Source organism: Athene cunicularia (assembly GCF_003259725.1).
Source record: "Athene cunicularia isolate RWA chromosome 14 unlocalized genomic scaffold, athCun1 chr14_part1, whole genome shotgun sequence".
Taxonomy (NCBI): Eukaryota; Metazoa; Chordata; class Aves; order Strigiformes; family Strigidae; genus Athene; species Athene cunicularia.
Window position 1 is genome coordinate 12,560,383 of NW_020799118.1, and position 15,499 is coordinate 12,575,881.

General features: G+C 50.3%; 1 protein-coding gene across 2 annotated transcripts in view; it reads right to left on the minus strand.

The window, feature by feature from the left end:
- Positions 1-15,142, minus strand: part of PEMT (phosphatidylethanolamine N-methyltransferase) — a 41,056-nt gene extending 25,914 nt beyond the window's left edge. Inside the window, exon 1 of one of the 2 annotated variants that reach the window (XM_026859044.1) lies at positions 14,668-15,142. In XM_026859044.1, coding sequence (XP_026714845.1) covers positions 14,668-14,760 — 93 coding nt within the window. In that variant the 5' untranslated portion in view covers positions 14,761-15,142. The remainder of the gene's footprint in view (positions 1-14,667) is intronic. The other variant, XM_026859043.1, reaches the window with a different exon arrangement.
- Positions 15,143-15,499: the final 357 nt, after the last annotated feature.

The window sequence follows — 15,499 nt, forward strand, 5'->3', positions numbered from 1 at the left end:
CCAGGCCAGCCCCAGGTGGGTGCGTGGCCCTGGGAAGTTGCCCTAAACCCACGAGGTTTAGCCCATGGCCAGGGCTTGGCAGACAGGCAGCGGCGCATTGGGCTGCGGTGACCCCCTCACACCCGCTGCAACGCTCATCGCCGGTCAGTAAAGCGCATCTGCTGTGAGTCCCAACATGAGGCAGACAACGGGTGTCTTCCCTCTTCCAGCCTTTAGCGGGCCAGTCCCTCGTGCATCCCCATCCACCATCTCTTACGTGCGATGAGCCACCAGTTCTCAGCTGCGCTCCACCACTGGGGCCAGCTGATGATCCAGCAGCACTAATCCCATGTGCCATCGCTTGCCGTCCCTTTGGCATCACAAAATGCCATCACCCCCACCTCTGCCCACCCGAGCTATCACCCAGCCTCCCCAAAGCCCCCATCTCACCCAGCCCTGCCTGCTGCAGCCCCCCAATCCTGATAAAGACCTGCTCAGGGTCTCTTACTGCTCACCCTTCCCAGCATGGCCCTTGGTTGCAGGACCCATCGGCAGGGCGCAGCAGAGGTGGGCACCAGCTCCAGGTCTGGCTGGGAGCAGGTGCCACAGAGCAAATACTTTTTCTCTCTCAGTATTTCTTCACTGAATATAAAAAAGGAAATGCTGAATGGGAAAAGCTAGTGTTGCAGAGCTACCTGGGGAAAGCAGGCTGAGCCATCCCTTGGCAGACACTTTCCAGAGACAGGAGAAGCTGGCACTCAGGGCAACCATCAGACCACCTTCTGTCCCTCCTACATCCCGGGGAAGCTGGTCACAGGCTGCCAGCTCCTGCCAGCACCCCGATGGGCTCTACTTTGTTTAATTGCTTCCTGCATGCCCTGGAAAAAGCCTTGGCAGCTCTGGACTACCTAATCTAGGGACCAAGTTATTTCTCTGAAGGCTTCTCAACTTGCAGGCACTCAATTACAGAGAGTCATGAGATTGTAATGGAGCCCAAAAGCTTTTTAGCAAATGATTAAGGTCCTGTGAAGTTCCCCAACTAAGTACTGGAGCAGCAGCTTCCAATTCATGCAATTAAAACACTGAAGCAATATTAGAAGAGACAAGCACCGTCTTAACAGTTTCATGTGAGCTCTAAGACAACTCAGGATAGATACTTTGCCCACGCAGCTTATAAAGGTCTTTTTTATAGTAATGCACCAAGATAAGATGGACCCAGAGATGGCCTGCTGATGAGCAACAGGCACTGGGGACAACGGGTGACAGCCTGTGCCATGCACATTGAGCCAGAGCAGGGCGGGGACTCCCGTCGGAGCCTGGAGGCTTCAAGCACCCTGATCTGATGGGCAGAGACCTAACACGTGTCCCAAGATATGGAGACAGGCCGGCTCAGCCACAAAATGTCTCCCTAGGAGGCTGCACCAGTTACTTTTTCCCCTTTCCCACTTCCCCACTGGTACGATGGCAGTAATAACTGTCAGCAAGCTGCAGCCGAGCCGGACAGCTTAGCTCATCCGTGTCTGCCAAGGGTTTTCCGTATGGAAAGGAAGGCGTCAATTTGACTCAAGAAAGACTTTTCCATTGCCTTTCACAGGCTCTGGATGGGGGGGTGGTTGTTTATTTCAGCCAAAAGAAACAGCAGCAGGGTTTTGGAGAGACGGGGTTTCGGTATGTAGACTGGCTCTGCAGCAATGCCACGGCGTGGAACAGCCAGCTGGAATGATGGGGCTGTACACCCAGTGACAGAGAGTTTCACGGAGGGAAAAACCACAAGTTTGCAGGCTCTCGCAATGGAACTGGAGGCTTGGAAAGCACAAAAGATTGCAAAAAAATGAGAATATCCAAGGAGCTGGAGAAGAGAACTATCAACAAGTGGAAAGCAGGGCAGGCTCCTCTCCAAAAGCAAGGGGGAGGTTGGGGAGCTGCAACGCCGAGACAAGCTGGTGTGACAAACCTTTGCTGCCCGCAATGCCCATCGCCCAAACGAGTGAGTTAAGAGGATGAAACACAAGCTGGAGTGCCTCTTCTAGTGACTTTTCCCCAACAAAGCCATCACGCCGCTGCTGAGGGAGTCAACAGGGTCCAGTCTGAGCACTTTGGCATAGGGAGAAGAATAAAGTGACTGCAATTCTTTAGAAGTGGAAAGATGACTGTTAAAGAAACCCAGCCTGCCTTGACCGTGTATGAGTTTAGCTTAAAAAATAAACCGCCCTGTGTCCATTCCCAGTGAAAGTAATTGGACTGAAATGGCACAGGTCACCTCAACTAACAGCCTTGAGTTGCGGAAACAAAACAAGCTGGCAGGTAAACAGATAAGGGTTTCATAAGGACTAGGTATGCTTTACCTCAAAGCCATCCCTTGAGATTACCTCCACATGAGTCTTTACCTTGAATCCACTCATGATAAACAGCTAGATAATAAATTTCATTTCTCTAATAGTGTTTATATGATTTGTCAAAGTACCATCTCATTAGCTGGTTGCAATAAAAACAAGACCTTGCTTAACATGCGCCAAGGCAGCCCAGATCCATCGATGTTCCATGAGCCACATCCTCTTCAATAAAAACAAAAATGACACAGAATATGGGCTGTATTTGATAGCAATTTCCAACACAAAACCTGAACAGTTTCTCCTCAAGCCAAGGCGCTCATGATTTATGTCCGAAGAGCTGGAAGCTGAAGGCAGGTGATTTTGAGTAACCCAGAACAAGCTGTGCTAATTAATTTTGAGAGTAGGCATAGGGAGCCCTTATGAGCAGCTTCCTGAGAGTGAAGGGGAAGGACGATGAGCTCCAGTCACATGGAATCAGGCTGCATGGCCCAAAGCAACTCTCCTGGCCAGCAAAACCCATGGAAAAAGTATTTCGAAATAATGACTTCTCCAGAGCGCAGCACGGGATGGGGAAGGACCTTTCCAGTCCCAGTCTGGGACATGGTGGGGATGGCCAAGCACCAGCAGGGACACAGGCTGTGTGGGGGAACGGGACCCACCCAGCTCCTCTAAACCAATAATACGACCAAATAAAGTAATCTCCCGAGATTAGGGAAAGGCAGAGGCTTTCTACACAAGTATCTGGGGCTCTGCTGGAGCCCAGAGGGAAGGCAAGTGCTGCCAGATGAGCATCTCGTGAGTGAAGGACTTTGCCCAGTGTTTTGCCGGATTTTTTTTTTTCATCTTCCATACCCAGGTGAATTGGCCCACACTCAGGCTTCCCATTGAAAACAGTTTCCATCCAGAAAACTACAAGCCTCATATTTTCATACATTTTTCTGAAGCTTGCAGCATTTTCTCTGAGCAAAATGGGTCTGATTCTGCTCAGGCAGTCCACAGCAGGCACCATCCCAAACCAACCAGAAGCAAAGGTGTGTGTCGGTCTCTCGGGTGAATGAGACTACTCTGCCCATCTCACATCCTGTATTTGCTTTTTTTTTTCTGTTACTCATGCACCACTAAAAAAAGCAAAGCTGGGGAAAGTGCCTAAAGTGTTATACACACAGCCCCTTTATCGAAACAGGCCGTCTACCCAAAAGACCCATTTTCAAACAAAGCGATCCAACAATAGCACTGACGATGTTTGAACTGGCATGGATTTAGAAAGACAAGCTCTTTGCTGCACCACACTGTCAGCAAGCACTCAGTACAAATGCCACGTTACAAGACAAACGCCTCTCTTTTTTTTTATAAGACTTCCCTTCTATTTTCATGCCTCCGCTCCGTTGCGTTATTTCCAAATCAGGCCCTGGATCCCAGCAGACCCACAGTGTTAAGGTCAAGTCCCTCTGAATTCGTTGCTGACTTCAACACCTTGAGTTTGGTTTTAAATGTAGGGACAAAGCTTTCTATCTTCATCACAAAGCATCTACCCTGCTCCTTAAAGCCTTCCAGCGATTGCTGCAAACCTCCAGTTCAAATCGCTATCACCGTTGCAAATAAGGTCAGCCTGATTAAAAAACAGTTATTCTAGCTGCAATAAAAGTGGACCATCTTCAGCAAGTGTAAGAAATATCCTCTTACTGAACTGAGACAAGCCTTCACTGGCTCCAGGTAAAAGGAGATTGAGGTCACCTAATGACTCTGACATTTCTTACAGCCTCTGATTCATTGCAAAGAGATTGTATAAAGCTATACCAGAGATGTCAGCTAATTCAAGTGGCTTTTTGCTCTCCTGTATGACCTGTATTTAGTTGCAGATAAGCATTTGGGTACCAGTGTGAGTACCCAGCTCTGTCACTGTGTCCCCAACCAGCTGGACCTGCAGATGTGCCACTGCCTGCAACTGAAAACCGGGGCTGGATGCTGCAGTATTTCACGCTGGGCAATTCTTCACGCAGATGTGGCCCATGGGAGTGAAAATACTTTGGTTCTGTTGTCTTAAAGACTGAATCAGAAGCTCTGGTTCACGCAATGTGTAAGAAGGAGCTGGCAGAAGAGAAGAGGATGGAGAAAGGCTGGGGGTGATCAGAAAGCAGAAACCTCTTGAGATGCAAACACATCAGCACACAACCACACAGCCCCATGCAGAGGAAGAAAAAAGCAGCCAAGCCATCCCAGCACTGCCTGGGATCTTGTGTTTAATGTGACGGTTTTCAGATCCGGGCATCATCTCTGCAGTTTGCTCTCATTAATAGGTTTGCTTGGATTCCAGCTCGGCCCAGCTCATTAGCCACACCACTGAATCCGACACTAATTCTGGATCATTCCTATTGCTACAAATAAATAATAAAATTGCCTCCACGCAGGGGTTGTTTTCTTCCTCTCTGCCCCTAAAGCAGGTCTGGTAGCATCTCATGTATCCGTTAATGAAGTCCATTATATCCAGAGTTTCTCAGCAAGTAAAAATTACAATCATTAGCCAGTGACTGATGAGAGACAGAAACACTATTTCTGCCCAGGCTGGCAATAACAGTACACCAAGTACACGTCCCAGCGAGTCAAGCCTTGCTCTCCCATAATATGGTACCCAATGTTCTTCATTAGCATCTCTCTTTTTAATAGAGCAAGACAGCGTCCTGTGGCAGGTCGCAATTACACACAGCAATTAATTCAGGGAGAAACAATGACGGGTGTCGCAGAGGCACATCTTCCAGAGGGGTTGTCAAAAGGTGAAGTGGAAGATGATTAGGAACATTTTAAAGCCCTGCCTAAAACTGAAAACAGAACAAGTGACAGCACAGTAAAGGAGACATGGCTGGTTTCCTTGTACATTACTTTGTAATTTTTGCTTTAAATAGTAAAGAAACACAACAATTATTCTTTTGGTCGTAATACCCCAATGACCAGCACCAGCAGTCTCGGACCAGGACTTCTTGTGCCATTTGCAAACAACACATAAAGCTGGCTCTGCTTCTCCCAGAGCTGCAGCTGCTCTCTTGCTGCCCTTTTGTGAAATTAGGGTTTAATTCTCTGGAATAAGTCTGCTAATAAGGACTCCCAACACACCCATCCTCTGGACAGTGTGTACTTGCTCATTGCTCCCCCCAGGGTTGCGATGGGAGGGGGGACAGGGAAGGGGGGAGTAAAAAAATAAATACGCCTCACAGAGCACAAAATGCAAGAGAAATCTAATACCCCTTCGCAGAGTAGTGAGAGTTCGTTGGAAAAGAGGTACTGGTTGCACCGGCGGCGCTCGGCAGAGCACCAATTTCGGCTGGAGGGCCTCCCGTCCTCGCGCTGCTCGACATATCATGTTCCACGCTCCGTGTTAAGCCTCCCCTGGGAACATTTCCCACGGCGCCGAGGACACGCATGTTTGCGATGCTGCTGTCATCCCGGCAGCCAACAATAGAGAGGGACAATTTGATCTTTATGTAAGGCGGGCAGCCGCGCACTCTGTTCCCCTCTGCTCGGGGATGAGACGTTCAAACCGCACGGCACAACAAGTCATAACAAACTGAAGGGTTAAATACAATCATCAAACCCCTCGGGCCTGCTGGTTTTATCACTGGTGTTCCTGTGGGTCTCAATGGGTGTAACCACATGCCCCATGGTATTTATTTAATGTAAGGAACGTAACCCAAAAGCCAAGCGAACAATCAATCATCCCCAGATGCAGTGATCTGCACCCCAGGGCTGCTCCTTCCTCCTCTGCAGCCTCAAAGCCCAGTGCTGAGATGCACACACGAGCCCTGCACACCGTCCTCAAACCCCTTTACAGTCTTTTGCTCCACGCATTTGCGGAGGTGGATGGTGGAGGCTGAGCAAACCCTTCCAGCTAAGGATCCCCATACATCTGTCCCAGTGACCAAAGGCAGGTTGAGCAATGCACTCGCTTGCCTTCTGTCTGGAAAATAATCGCACGACAAAGTCTTGAAATGAAACTAATTCATTGCTGCTCTCTAGCCTTGGGAGTCAAATGAGTAACTCTGCAGTCATTAAAATAATGTCGTGGCAAAAATAAACAGGAAAGGGCACTTAATAGGAATGCTCTGTAGTTAAAAATATTGTATCTCGTCTGAGGTCATTCAGTTTTTAATAGGAACAGCCAAGCATGCCCCAAGGTGATCTGATTTGGTATCACTCCAGCCCTGTTATGGCTGTACACCATAGTCACAGACGGATGGACGGGTTTCTTTTTTTTTTCCGGTTCAAAATCCTCCTGGGATTTTGCAGATTGAGCATCTGCTGTCGGACTCACTGCAGAAAAGACAGCTCTGAGGGAAGAGGCAGGAACAGGACCATCTGACAACAAGGGGGGATTTGGGATCCCTCTTCTCTTTACCCAACAATACTGATGAGGAGGATGCTCCTTTTTCTTTCTAAAAGGGGCATTTCTGTAGCAAAGAAGAGGCTCAAGCCAGAGGCAGTCACACTGAGCACCGGACAGGCACAGAGCTGGTGCTGGACAAAGGGCACAAGGCAAGAAAAGTAGGCAGAAGTACTATAAAGGATCATAAAAGCTGCATGGACATATTCCTTCCCTGAAAATGTCTTTGTGCTTTTATGGCAAGGAGCTGCTACAATTACAGCTTCTTTTATAAGTGAAGCACAAACCAGATAATGAGCAAACCTCCCACCACACAAAGGAGGCGACGAAAGCATTCTGTGAGCCCTGACGGTCAGGCTTCCCCACGACAGCCGAAGGCAGAGAAAATTGCTAAAACCCATCTCCATTTCACCTACTTCAGGGATGTGAGCTACTCACAGCCTGTTTTTTCTTCCCAAAAGCACAAAAAGGATCACACCAAAAATGACTGTACCTACACAGGAAGTGAGTGAAAACCTTCCAGCCAGAAAAAGCAGCAGCTCGCATGTCCTGACCTGCAGAACAAGTCCATGGCTGCATGATCCCTGGTCTGGAGGAGCAAAGAGAGGGAACAAAAAAGGTTTCACAAGGAAAAAAACCCAAGCATGATATCGCCAAATCCAGACGAGTAGGTAATGCACTGTGGGGGTTCGTGGTTTCAATGACTCATGGGAAAATCAAGAGCTCCCGCCAGCCTTCCTCTCCCTGACCCCACTATTCACTGGAGGATCAGGGGAGTTTGATGAAGCCACATGCAGGTGCACAAGCCTGGGGATTTCAGCTTCTCTGGAAACCAGATTTGTAATTTTCTCAGAGCTGCCCCTCATTCCCTGCACATGAGCAAGGACGAAGGTTCAGATGGCTTGGCAGGGAAAAGGAAAATCAGTCAGTGTCTCGCTGAGTAGGGCTATTGCATCCCACCCTACAGCCCTTCCCCTGGGCCGGGGCCATGCTCCAAAATCAAAGCCCTTGCTCTGAACAGCCGGTGCACCACTGCTCCCCTCCCTCTGCAACGTATCAACCAAAGCCACTGCCCAGGCATGCTCACGTCCTCCATCAAATAATAATACATCTGCATCAGCCTCCAAAAATCGACTATTTCTCCCTGGGTTGGGGTAAAGGGGTTTTAAAGCTTTGTCAGGATGCCTTAGAAAGGGTAATGTAAGGGAGCTGACACAGGCAGGCAGCCCTGGGGGGAGTACAGATACTTGTTTGCTTTAACTGAGATGAGGCTCCTAACATTTATCAGGAACCGGTGCCCACCAAGTGCTGCTGTGACTGAGCTGCTGAACTACCTGATTTTGCACTCAAGAGAGCAGGAACGTGGGATGCTCCTGCTAAGTGCCATTTCCAGCTACTCATGTCATTGGGGATACAATACAGGTGGAAAAGAGGAGGGTTTTGCTTTACTGATTTACTAATCTACTTTACTACCCATTTGCTACTGCCGAATGAGCAATTGGAGATAAATATCCCCTTGGAGTTCATCAAGGTGGGAAAAAATAGAGAAAACAGGGAAGCAACTTCTTTGGGGTGCTGACCCTGTGTGCCACCAGCCTGCTAGAAGCCAGATCCAGCACCCCCACCACGAAACCCTGACGCCTCCCTCCCCACCACAAGTCTCCAGGCATGCAGGAGATGTAATGGCATCGTGATGGAAGCCGGGCAGAGGGTCTTACGGAAATAACTTCCCAAGAGCACTCAGCAGACTGCGTGCCTCTGCATTTCTTCGTCAAAGCAGCCTATTTTGGGAGATCCCATCCTTCTGGGAACTGGGCAGGCTTCTGCTAAATGATCTGAGCCACAGCACAGCCGGAAAACACCCAGCTCACGTCTGAGATTGCAGCAGGCACACAACCCGGGACGGCCGATGCCCCCGGGGGAGGCAATGGGTTTCCCCACTCGGGGCTCCAGCAGCGCCCGGCCCCAGGGCTACACAAACGCTGCCAAAGTGCACCGCCATACCATCTTCTTCCATGCCTTCTGGTCTATGTAGATCATACTACTTTCTTTTTTGCCTCCAGCTGCATTTTTTGCTTTGTCCCATGGTATGCAGGTGGTGGTAGACTTGCCATTTCATAAAGTAACATCTTTGAACAGCATCTCATCAGCATAGCAGCAGCACAGCAGGACAGGGATAGAGTGGGACAAAGAGGAAAGGGCCTCTCCCAACTTCCAGGGTCTACAGATAATCCCTCTGATGCACATGGAAATGAGACTCTTGGCTTAAATATATTTTTCCATCTTTTGCGCATGTGCTGAATTATTCTAGCGGGGCTGCCAGCAGTCCACAGTTTATTTTTAAAACACTAAACAAGAAAAGTCCAGTATATACAACAAACACCCTGGGTTTCTAGAGGAGCATTCTGCAGAGGCTAAAAAAGGAGATTGCTTTTTGGGACATCTTGGCCATGATCCACAGGGGACTGCGAAGTGAGAGAGATTCTGACCTCAGTTTAGAGAAACACTGAGCAGGCACATCGTACACCAGCTGGATCCCAAATTCACGCTTGGGACGGGCACAGGAGTGACTCAGCTGCCCAAGCACACCCTGCCATATCAGGTACCTGTGCCTGGTGGCTGGGCAGCTGCCCAAATGATTACCACTGCCTCGCCTGGAGCCCCAAGGGCTGAGACCCCTCCTGGCTTGATGCACAGATGAATCATCTCAGCTCTCAGTTGCCTGGCCAGGCTGAGCTCCACGATCCCCCCGCCACTGCAAGCAACTCAGCCTGCATGGACATCATAACAGCTTCTTAAAGAGGATTTAGATGAAAACACCACCACCCCTAGCTGGGAGGCTGCAGGGAAGCGGTGCTGGGACGAAGGATGTGGCTCTCTCTCAAGGTGACAGCGCTCCTAATTGTGTCACTCCAGCCGGCAGACTGGAGGATGTGACCCAGTTTTGGTGCCTGTTATGCAGTTCGCAGCGGTGCCGACACACTGGAAAAGCTCAATTTAGGAGCCAAACAGGCACAGTGTTACACACCCAGCCTGGACTCACTGTGTTACGAGACGGCCAGAGAATCGATGCTGTCCGCTCACCACATGCGTTACAGCATCACTGCAAAGCCCTTGCCACCTGAGTGGGAAGCGTTACCAAGTCACTCGGAATAAAATTGCCACTAAATGCTGTTTGGGGGAGAAAAAAAGAAAAAAAAGCAAATCCTCGCTCTTTCTCAGGCATTGTAGGAAATGAAAACGGCTATTGCTGCCTGGTAGAGTCCAATTACGAATAATGTGCGTTCTCTCCCTGCACAAAGGATGAAAGGCATCAGAGCTGGTGGTGACATTTTAAGAGCGGAGATGTAAGAGCAAATCCAAGCCTCATTGCAAGCCCAGCTTTACCCCAATAAAGAAACACTTTCTGCAGTCAATTGCCTTGCAGTGTAGCTTGAAGCCCTGCTATTGATCTAGCATCTGTTATAAGCAGATCATCATTGTTGCTGTGCTGTGGCTTCTACGACAGGATCTAAAAGCACTTTCCAGAAGATGTCTGTGGGTTATTTTTCTGCTCGAACCCACGGTTGCAGGCAGGCAGAGGTTTGCAGGAGAGCCCGTGAAACTCTCACACGTTTGCAGAAATTTAAGGCCAGAAAAAAACCCAACAAATTATTCCAACTCATTCATTTCCCAACCCTCTAAACTTCAGCTAACCAAGGTGTACTCCCCACAAGGTTCTGCCTGGCCACTCCAGCCCAGCCCTGCAGTTTTCTTTCCCCAGTGAGGTGCTAACACACTGCCATCACGCCACGGCTCAATCCTTCCCTTCTGTAAAAAAAAAAAGCGAGAGATACTGATATCCCCCAGCACCAGACATTTTTCTCCTGTCCCCAAAAGGTTTCTCAAGAGTTTGGCTCACCGAGGTCTGAATCCCAACAGCTCCCAAGCTCCTGGCCACTTCCCAGCAGTGTGGGGAGGTTTTGGGCCAGGCACCTTCCTCCAAGTTTAGCAAGAAGTGGTCAGAGGTAGGTGAAATCAGGCTGCCAGCACCTGCAAACACCCCCCTCCCCGCCGGCGCAAGCACTTCTTATCCACTTGGCAGATTCCTCCAGTCTCCAAAGAAGGAGAAAAGAATGAGAAATTAAAAATAAATGAATCAAGAGATACACATCCATCAGGAGCCAGGCGTTGTCAGCCCAGGTCCCTGTGCAACTACTTCTTTAATCAAAACCTCATGCAGTTTAAACACTCGACAGAAGTCTAGGACAGAGATCTTGTTACCCTGAAGAGGAAAAACTGCACCCTTGAAGAATACAATGATGTTTGTCTGATGGGGTGTATTTTCTTTAAAATCATGCTAAATTATGCTAAGCTTGTTCCTAACCATGTCATGTGAGGTTTCGCCCTGCAGATTCCTGCCAGATGCATGGGTGTCTCTAGTGGGTCACAGGAGGTGACGGGAGGAGCAAGTTCTCGGGTGGCAGCTGAAAAGATGCCATTTCTAAATCGGTCCATGACACCAGCTGTAAATTTTTAAGAGGCTCAAATCAAGAAAAAGATTGCTGATGGATGTGCTCCCCACTTGAAACTCACTTGCGTGGTGACGGACGTCAGACTACCTGGCTCATGGCTATGCCACTTGCCTGTTTGCTCTTGGAAGTGTCAGAAACCTTCCAGCTTTCTAGAAACTGCCTGTGTGCCAAGGCTCAGTGAGCTCTTTAAAGCCTCCCGCATGCAGGTTATCTGCCTCTCCTGGCTTGAAAATGTTTGTCCCCGAGGAGCTGCTATTTAATGCCTTCCTTAGTTACCAAGGGATGGGAAGTTTCTCCCATCGTTCTGTGGCTTTTCAAACACAGATGGGATTTATTGAAGTTTCTGCTGCTCTGATCTCATTAACATTTTACGGCAGGGCTCCAGCGACGCACCTACTCCTCACCAGGTGCCCCTCAACAGCCCCACGGTGGCTCAGGTCTCCTGGTTGTGTTGAACATCCTTGGAGCAGTTTAAGTGACTTCATCCCCAAAATGGCTCCACTGCTGCCTTTTGGGACCTTGCCTGCACCCTGCCTCACACTGGCTCCCGGCAGCTCCTTTCATAACAGCCACAGCAGGTGGCAAAGCAGAGACAGCACAAGGAGGAGAGAGAGGGTAAAAAAAAAAAAAAAAAAAGGAAAAAACCAGAGAATAGTACAGGAACACATCCAAGCTTTGCCACAGACAACATAACCTGGGGGCCATCTGGGGACAGGCAGGATTTTAATTGGCATGGAGGGGGGGAAGCAGAAGAGGGGGGTATAAGCCCTGGGTTTGGCGGGGAAAGGCAGTGGGCGACCCCTAGGTGAAATTCATGGTAACCCCCAGCATATGCCCGCTGGGAGGAGAGTGGGAATTAAGAGTCCTGAGGCCTTTTCTGGAGAGCTTTTCAACCCTGCAGAGAAGAGGAGGGAGCATCAGCACAGCCTGGCTGGAGTCCTGCTAATTGCCCCACTTAGGCTCTGGTTCTCTGAATTGCTCTTAACTAAAGTACATAAATCGACCTGACCAGCATCAGGGTTTTCTCCAGGGCCACACTCCCCCCACAGCCTTCAGAGTTCATGCTTCAGCCCCAAACCCTGCAGGTTTTGTCTCAAAGAAACATGCCTGGTGCTTACCAGGGCAAATGGTAAGCACCAGGCTACGCTCGCTATGCTCAAGGCCTCAGGATGTGTCGCTCCACTGGCCGAGCACCGCACAGAGCCGGGGTTTCCCCACCACATATTTATTCAGAGGCGCTGCACAGCGAGGACAACCCGGCGCCAAACTTTGCAAGAGGCAGACCTGGCCAGAGTTCAGCAGAAACAGGGAATTAAGACACTGAACTAAATCAGTACATCCCCACCCAATTTCTACCCAAATCAGGAATTTCATGCATAGGAGGGGTTTTGACCAGGGTCCCACATTACTTATTAAGCACAGAGAGCAGTGAGTGCTTGGCACTGCACAGAAATCCAGACTTTGCACCAAAGCTCTTGCAAGCCCAAAGTAATTCAGATGCAGAGGCAATCTCAGCTGCCGGGAAGGAACTCAAATAGCAAAAGACAAAGGGAGCCTGTGCAGGAATGGAGAGAAAGAAAGAAGAGCTGCTGTCTGGGTGCAGGCAGGGGACACTGATCGCACGGAAAGGATGGGGAAGAGGTAAAGGAAGCAGGTCAGGGAAAATCCAGGGATGGCTGGGGCCACCCCTGCTAAAATGCACCGGGCAGCAGGGGCTTGCTCGGGGCTGCAGGTCCCACTGCCCTTCTGCAAGAGCCTTCTAGCAGTGCCTGCTGTGAGCTGTACACCGGGACGGGCACTGAAAATGCCAGGGAGATGCTGGGGGGCCTGGGCAGATCAAGCACAGGGACTGCAAGAACCACCCAGCCTGTTAGCCAGGGAAACATCTAGTGCCAGGCTCACCTCCCCAGAGCTTTCCACCAACACACCAGCTCAGGTTGCTCACTGCAAACCCATGCAGAGATGCCTTCTGCTCCCAGGCACAGGCCCTGCACATCTTGCTTGCAGTGCCACCTGCCGCCAACGGCAATGCTCTTCAGACACTGGAAGGGGACAACAGCAACGCAGAGCAATGAACTTCCTGCTGTTACATCAGCTTTCCCTGTCCTTTAACAGCAGCCAAACTCTTGATCCAAAAAGCAATGCTATTTCCCAAGCTGCAGGCGTCCCACGAGTCGCAGGCGTAGCAGCAGACGCTAATAAAGTACTTTTTTCTTTCCCTTTTATGCAGTTTCTCACTGGAGCCGGTCTCTCCCCCCAGAGACCACATCCTGAATCTTCTCGTTCATTGACTCTTTATGCTAAATGATGACTCCGCAGTCGAAATAATGTGGCATATTCTAGTTCGCATTTCAGACACCGTGAGACTTTTTAATAACGAGTTGCATGAAAAATTAGGGAGGCTGCAACAAAGAGCTCCGACGGAGGTTTCCGAAGTGACTCACAGGCAGGAGAACCTCGCTTTTCCAAAGCCCAGCATGAGACAATCTCAAAAGCCCCCACGCTCAGAGAGCTGAGTCCTCCCCCTCTGGAAAAATAAAGCCTTTTTAAGGAGACATCCCCAGGGTGAGAATCCCTGCGGGGAGGTTTGGAGGGTGGTCTTGGCGGTCTTGGCTGAGATGACATCCTGCTCCCAGGAGCGCTCATGCAGGAGGTTTCACTCCAGACCTCAGCTGCACCGCCGAGGGTGCTGCAGGGTGGGAGTCACCTCATGCTGCAGCTGGCCTGGGCTCCTCGCTTGACACATTGGCTATGCAATGCTCCAAAATGGGGCCTGGTGATGATTCTTGCTGCTTTTGCAAGGAGGTGGCAAACCTCAGTGGTAAAAGGCAGCGGAGACTCTTCCAGTCTCAGCTCCGGAAGCGCTGTAGCACCCACAGAGACAGCGAGCATCACCCGTGCACAGGTATCCCCACTCCTGCTTAGGGCTGGCTCGCTGCCAGCTCTGCAGCAATTTGCCAGACTTTGCAGCATGATGGAGGGGGAATTTCTTCAGGTTAACTTTTTTTCTGACTGTTTTTGCTTCACACCATCCATACAACCAGCTGCCAACATATTTCAAGGGGAAGCAGCGGGCAACTTATCAAGTCCAGCCCCCCGCTGGGGGCTAATGCTGTTTATGCTCAGTCCCAGTAGCGACCAGTGCCCAGCTGCTGGGGTTGGAGATGTGGCAGGAGGTGGCTGAAGGCCGGGTTTGATAGCTCTTCCCCCTCTCCCAAGCTCAGCTCCTAATTCCTTCTGTGTCCTGCCTCCACCTGCTCTGTGACACCCATCACAGCCACCCCTGGCCCCAGGAGCTCTCCCTTCTCGCCCACCTCTAACGCCTAATAACTGAGCACTTCACCCCACCCAGTCCAGCAAACTTCCCCAAAGGAGGGTTTTCCTCCAGCATGGCCCAAAGGAGATCCCCACATAGCTGGCAAAGGAAAGCTAAAAATAACAAGGCAGCCGGCATGCAGGCAGCTCTTACCACGTTCCAGAAGAGCGGGTTGAAGGCAATGGAGAGGACAGCTGCAATGAAACCAGCGTCGGTCACATCCACATAGCCGAAGAGCCGCACCATGGCTGTCACATCCACCTGGGAGGGGAGAGCCAGTTACTGGGGGTGCGGATTCCTGCAGGGGCACCAGGCGCTGCACCTCAATACAAGGCACTTCATCTCAAACCAAACACACCAGCTGCCCCTCCAAGAGCAAATGAAGATATTAATGGCCCCGAGTGACGCGTTGTTACGGCTCGCAAAGTGCTATGTCAGAGCGCAAAGTCAAGAAGAAGGATGGGGGCTCCTCCAAGCTGTCTCCCCCCACACCTCAAGGGCACGGGGCTCTCAGGGAACCCCTCATTTGCAGCAGTGTCCAGAAGGACACGGGCACTGTGAGGACACTGCTGCTGTGAGGAAGAGCACCAGCATAACGGGGCAGCTGCCAACCCAAGCATGTTTCCAAGCCAGAGGACAGGGAGGACCGTTTCACAGCGCCTCGGCGTCCTTGGGGACAGAGTACTGTCCCAGGAGTACTGCTCTGTGTGGAAACTCCAAGCAGTGAACCGTGTCAGCCTCAAACTTGTCTCCTATAAAGTAAGACTGATGCAAACCCCCTCCACAGTGAGGGGAGATGCATTTGCATTGCAAGAGGCTGAAAAAGACTTTCCTGTCTTACTTAATGACAACAACAAAAAACCTTTAAAACTCAGTTTTCCTCCCTTTCTCCTTCTAAGAAAGTGATATTTTTCCCAGGAAGGCTCCCTGACATTGTCAGCATTTTTACGTACAATAAGCCATGCTGCCTCTCCCTCCCCGTCCC